Source organism: Scylla paramamosain, chromosome 37 (genome assembly GCF_035594125.1).
Source record: "Scylla paramamosain isolate STU-SP2022 chromosome 37, ASM3559412v1, whole genome shotgun sequence".
In the NCBI taxonomy this organism is placed as follows: Eukaryota; Metazoa; Arthropoda; class Malacostraca; order Decapoda; family Portunidae; genus Scylla; species Scylla paramamosain.
This window is the reverse complement of record NC_087187.1, coordinates 4,618,838-4,625,000: the sequence shown is the minus strand read 5'-3', so window position 1 is coordinate 4,625,000 and position 6,163 is coordinate 4,618,838. Positions and strand designations below refer to the sequence as shown.

The following is a 6,163-nucleotide window of genomic DNA, read 5'->3' as shown; positions in this document are numbered from 1 at the left end:
TAAATAGATAAATAAAAACACCAAACCAATTATACTTACAAAAAAAAAAAAAACAATAAATAGATAAAATAAAGAAATACAAAATAAAAAAAATGAAAGAAAACAGAAGAGGTAAGCCTCAAACAGCAATCTTTTTCGTAAGGTGAATATGGAACAGACAGGTGAGGGTGGTGACACGGGGGCACATGTAATGAACAGGTACCTAGAAGCATCAGATGACGTGGAAATTCGAGGAAAAGATAAAGAAGAGAGGCAAGATAACACACGAAGACGCAGGGGAGATGAAGGCAGAAGACAGGTGAAGAGACACAATTTGCACAATATACAGGTAAAAAACAAAGTATACAGATAAATAAAGGTGATATTCAGGTAAACGAGGATATATCTATACAATATACAGGTGGAAAAGGAGTTTATAGTTAAGATTAGTTAGCATACAGATATTATAAGCACGAACTACACAATATACAGGTGAAAGGATGAATTATGAGGCAGAAAATAGGTAATATATAGAAAGGGTAAAGAAAATTCAGTACACAGCGAGGATAGAAATTACATAGAGATAAAGTAAGAGAAGCAAGCAAAAATAGACAACATACAGATAGAATGAAGATATAAAAAGAACATAAAATAAACAAAAATACACAGCATACAGGCAAAAAAATAAGGGTAATTGACCAAACGGGAGAACAGAAAAGTGAAGAAAAGACTCAACCACCTCTCCTCTCCTACAAATAATAATGATAACAACAACAACAACAACAACAACAACAACAACAACAACAACAACAACAACAACAAAAACAACAACAATAATAATAATAATAATAATAATAATAATCAGAAAGGTTTAAGAAAAAGTTTAGCCAATCTAATAGCCAAGAGATAAAAATATACAATCACACAAGTAAAAAAACAAACACACACCTAATTAGCAGAAAAACAAGCAACAATTACACAGGTAGGAAAACAAACACACACTTAATTAGCAGAAAAACAAACACATCAAATACGCAGGTAGGAAACACACACACACACACACACACACACACACACACACACACACACACACACACACACACCTAATGAACAGTAAAACAGACCCAACAATCACACAGGTAGGGAACAAAACACAGGTAACCAGGAGAAACAACTCAAACAAGACACTCACACAGGTGCACTAGGTAATCAACAGGTAACACAGGTGCAAATGAAGCCTTTTACACAACACAGGTAAAGGTAACAGGTAACAGGGGAAAGGGAGGGAGAGAAAGGGGAGGGAATGGGTAGAAGGTAAGGTTAGGGTGACAGGGGGAGGTAGGGGAGGGGGTATCATAAAACAGGGGCTTTGTTCACCTTGTCATTCTTATCAAGGGCTGGTGAGATAAGAGCCCCGCCCACCCTCACGCCCACCCTCACCCCTCCCCTCCTCTCACACACTCCCACTCCCCCACTCTCACCTCCCTTTACTCTCCCTTTTTTTTCTTTTTTTTTTTTTGATTGTGGTGATGATTACACATGGTATCATAATCTCTTTAAATGGGCCTGACTCTCTCTCTCTCTCTCTCTCTCTCTCTCTCTCTCTCTCTCTCTCTCTCTCTCTCTCTCTGATAGCCACGTAATTTCCTCGAGTTTCCAAAGTTTTAAGAAATTAGTCATTTATTTTCGCCATAAAATTGTCATTACTATTATTATTATTATTATTATTAGTAGTAGTAGTAGTAGTAGTAGTAGTAGTAGTAGTAGTAGTAGCAGAAGGGAGAGGAGGAGGAGGAGGAGGAGCATGAGGAAGTGACAGACAAGAAGAGAAGAGGAAAACGAAGATGAAAAACAAAAGGAACCTAACGAGAAAGTGGAAGAAAAAGAAGAAGAGGAAGACGAGGAAGATGCAGAGAACGAGGAGAAGCAAACAAATGATGAAGTGGAGGAGAGGAAGCAGAAAAGACGAAAAACAGACTAAGAAACGAAAAAAAAGAAAAGATAAGATAAAAAGGGGAAAAAGTTATATCTAAAAAAATGCTCAACGCGTCTCTCTCTCTCTCTCTCTCTCTCTCTCTCTCTCTCTCTCTCTCTCTCTCTCTCTCTCTCTCTCTCTCTCTCTCTCATCAACGTAGCCTCATATGACTTCCTTCCTTCCTTTTTTGCTTCCTTCCTTTATCATCTTTGTCCTCCTCCTCCTCCTCCTCCTCCTCCTCCTCTTCCTTCAACATTAATTCCCTCCCTCCTTTCTTCTTTCATTCTCCTCTACATATCCTTCCTCCCACCTCCCTACCCTCCTCTCTCTCTCTCTCTCTCTCTCTCACTCACAACAGCACACGAGGTACCGTAGTTGGCTTCGCCCAAATCTTTCTTAACAGATAAGGAAGCGAGGCGGAGCTGATAGAGAGAACTGCCTAGTGGTGATGGTGCTGGTGGTGGTGGCGGTGCTGGTGGTTGAGGTTTTACAATTTTTAGTATTTTAACGAGTACTGGGCTGGAGAAAGAGGAGGAGGAAGAGGAAGAGGAGAAATAACAGTGTGATATGTTGATAGATTGAATAAGAGGAGCTGGAGAAAGAAGAGAAGAATGAGAGGATGAAAAATACGAAAGAGAGAGACAGAGAGAGAGAGAGAGAGAAAGCAGGCGTGCGGACGGAAAAGGGGGAGGATAAAGAGATAACAGAATAAGATAAAAAGTAGCAATTTTGAATCCAGAACCTTGTGACATGACTGAGAGAAACTTTTGTTCGTGAAGTTATTTTAGGCCAAGTTACTTCTGTTGCTTTTGCCTCCTGAAGAAGAAAATCTGTTACTCGTATTGTCATTATATTCTTACGATGAACTCTGCAAAATAACAGAAATAAGGGAATTTTTGTCTTTAGCTCTTAATTTTTTTTTTCTTTACTTTCCTACTGTATGATATGATGGCGAAATGAAACTGTTATTATTATTATTATTATTATTATTATTATTATTATTATTATTATTATTATTATTATCATTATTATTATCTTACTATAATTATCATCATTGGGATATTGAAGGGTGTCTTGACGATTCTAGGTATGGTTTTAACAAGGATTCTGTATTCATAACAGGCTCTAGTGGAAGTTACTGGTGTTTTCAAGGGTGTTTTCATGTTTCTAAGGATAGTTTAACAAGGATTCTGCGTTTTCAACAAGATCAAGTGGAAGTTACTGGTATTTTTATGTTTTTACTGGTAGATTAACAAGGATTCTGCATTTTTAACAGGGTCGCGTGGAAGTAACTGGTATTTTCATGTTTTTACTGGTAGATTAACAAGGATTCTGCATTTTTAACGGGATCAAGTGAAAGTAACTGGTATTTTCATGTTTTTAGTGGTAGATTAACAAGGATTCTGCATTTTTAACAGGGTCGCGTGGAAGTAACTGGTATTTTCATGTTTCTAGTGGTAGATTAACAAAGATTCTGCATTTTTAACGGGATGAAGTGAAAGTTACTGGTATTTTCATGTTTCTAGTGACAGATTAACAAAGATTCTGCATTTTTAACGGGATCAAGTGAAAGTTACTGATATTTTCATGTTTCTAGTGACAGATTAACAAAGATTCTGCATTTTTAACGGGATCAAGTGAAAGTTACTGATATTTTCATGTTTCTAGTGGTAGATTAACAAAGATTCTGCATTTTTAACGGGATTAAGTGAAAGTTACTGATATTTTTATGTTTCTAGTGATAGTTTGACAAGGATGCTACATTTTCAACTTGCTACATTGGACGTTACTAAGATTTTCATGATAATAATGTTAGTTTGACAAGGCTATCTCATCTATCTTTAACTGGGTATAGTACATGTTATCGGAGTCTTAAATCACGTTTTCATGATTTAATACTACATTAATAATAAGAAAATTACCCAAGTGACAGGTTTACAAGATTTCTACATTATTAACAGGAGAAATAGTCTTGAGTACCTGGATGTCATCGTGGTGAGAGAGCAGAGCGTTTTTAATAGTGTTTTCATAGTTCTAGTGATGGATTAACAACATTTCTACATCATTAACAGGAGAAATAGTCTTGAGAACCCGTGGTGAGAGAGCAAAGCGTTTCAAAGTAAGTTCCTTTTTGATAAGCTACGCAGGTTTTTATGGGTGTTTTTATGGTTATAATGACGGATTAACAAGAATTCTACATTGTGAACAGGAGAAACACCCTGGAGAACCCGACTAACAAATCTCTGTGGCGTTTAAAAATGGTGTTGAGAGAGCAAACCGTTTTTAATAGTGTTTTCATGGTTCTAGAGACAGATCGACACAAAACAGTCACAATAAACACTTCTGGTGAGAGAATAAAGAGTTTTAGAACACTGGCCGTGGAGTCAAAAGAGCAACAGTGGACAGGAGGCAGGAGATACCACCACTCCCCACCCCCAGCAGTAGTGACAGCGACCTCCTGAAGGGCTGCCGCTGCTTCAGGCTTTCATCTCCTTAAGAGTGTCTTGAAGAGTGTTTTGTAATCTACGTTAACTTCAAAAGGCGTGTTTTTGTTAGAGAATACTTGTTGTTGTTGTTTGTTGTTGTTTAGTGTGTTTAAGGAGTAAATCTCTCTCTCTCTCTCTCTCTCTCGTTCTGTCTTTTTGTTCGTCTTGTGGGTGTGAGACTGCAAGCGATAAAAGGTGAGACGACAAGAGATAAGATAAGATAACACACTTCCCTCTTCTCTCCCTCCCTCACTCACTCACTCACTTATTCGCCCCTTCTCTCACCACTCTAAACCTCCTCCTCCTTTTCCTCCTGCTTCTGTTATGTATATCCTCACTACTATAATCTCTTTCTAGTCCTCTTTCTCCTCTTCTTCCTCACCATTTTCCACTTCCTCCTCCTCCTCCTCTTCCTTCTCCATTACACATACTTCATCCTAACTCTCTACATTTTCCACATCTTCCTCTTCCTCCTCCGCTTCCTCTTCATCTTTCTCATGCAGTGGATCAAGAGAGAGAGAGAGAGAGAGAGAGAGAGAGAGAGAGAGAGAGAGAGAGAGAGAGAGAGAGAGAGGAAGGTAGAGGTGTGGGTGATACCTGCTATCGCGCCTGGAGGAAGTGAGATTAAGGTTGTGAGTATTTCCTTCTGAGGGAGGGGTGGGACTCCTTGGGGATAGGGGGAGGGGACATGAGTGAGGGAGATGAAAGGACGGGCAAGGCTGGCCGTGCGGGATGGAAGGAAGGAATGAAAGGGACAGATAGACAGGCAGGCAGGCATGACGGAAAGCAGGTGGGTAGGCCTTGTGGGGGTGGTGACTTACCTTGGCCATGGTGTCCTCGTCCACGCTGTGCTCGGGCTCGGCCCAGTCCACCTTCACCTCGGCGCCCCACAGCTGCAGGCGTCCCGAGAATAGCTTACGGCGTGCCATGGCGGCCGCCTTGTGGTTGGTGTACTCCACGAAGGTGTAGCCGCGGTTCTTGCTCTTGTCGTGGACGCAGGAGTACAGGATGACCCTTACCACGCCCTCCGTCACGCGCCGCATCTCCTCCAGCACCTCCTCGCTCGTGCGCGTCTTAGGGATGCCGCCCACGAACAGGCGTTTGTTGTCCACGCTGCGGCTCACGCTCAGCGACCGCCTGGGGCGCACCTCCACCTCCTTCAGCGTGCGCAGCGCATTCTTGGCTTCTGCCAGCGTGCAGTACTGCACGAAACCGAAGCCACGGTTGCCCACCACCTGGTCCACCATGAGGCGCACGTCGTACACGCGGCCCGCGCGCTCCATTACGGGCACCAGCTCGTCCTCGAACATGTCCCGCGGGATCCTGCCCACAAACACCTCGCACCCCTCGGGAGGCGGCGGGCCCTCCCAGTCCGGCGGGGGCCCGTAGCGGCGGTGGCCGTTCTCCTGCATCAGCGGGTACTTGGTACGGTCCAGCAGCTGCCTGAGGCCCGGGGACAGCTCCTGCGGAGTGCCTGCTGCATTGGCCGCGTCGTGTCCGCTCGTCATGGTTCCATGCGACACAATGTTATACCTCAGTCCCGCTAACGGTGCCCGGACCGCTATCTTATCGCCGCGCCCCCGCGCCCGCTCTTCCCCAACCCCCCGGCTTCCCAAGCCACGCTCTGCTGCCCCGCACCCAGCACGGCACATCTGGTGGGACTTCTTGTTGGCGAAAACATGATGTCACCTGATAAGAGCAACCCGCCCCGTCCCGCCCCGCC

The 6,163-nt window shown here is 43.0% G+C and overlaps 1 protein-coding gene across 1 annotated transcript in view; it reads right to left on the bottom strand.

The window, feature by feature from the left end:
* The window catches only part of LOC135091406 (probable RNA-binding protein 46), a 23,610-nt gene extending 17,504 nt beyond the window's left edge, over nt 1-6,106 (bottom strand). Inside the window, exon 1 of the mRNA XM_063989038.1 lies at nt 5,262-6,106. Coding sequence (XP_063845108.1) covers nt 5,262-6,092 — 831 coding nt within the window. The 5' untranslated portion in view covers nt 6,093-6,106. The remainder of the gene's footprint in view (nt 1-5,261) is intronic.
* Between the last annotated feature and the right edge of the window lie 57 nt (nt 6,107-6,163).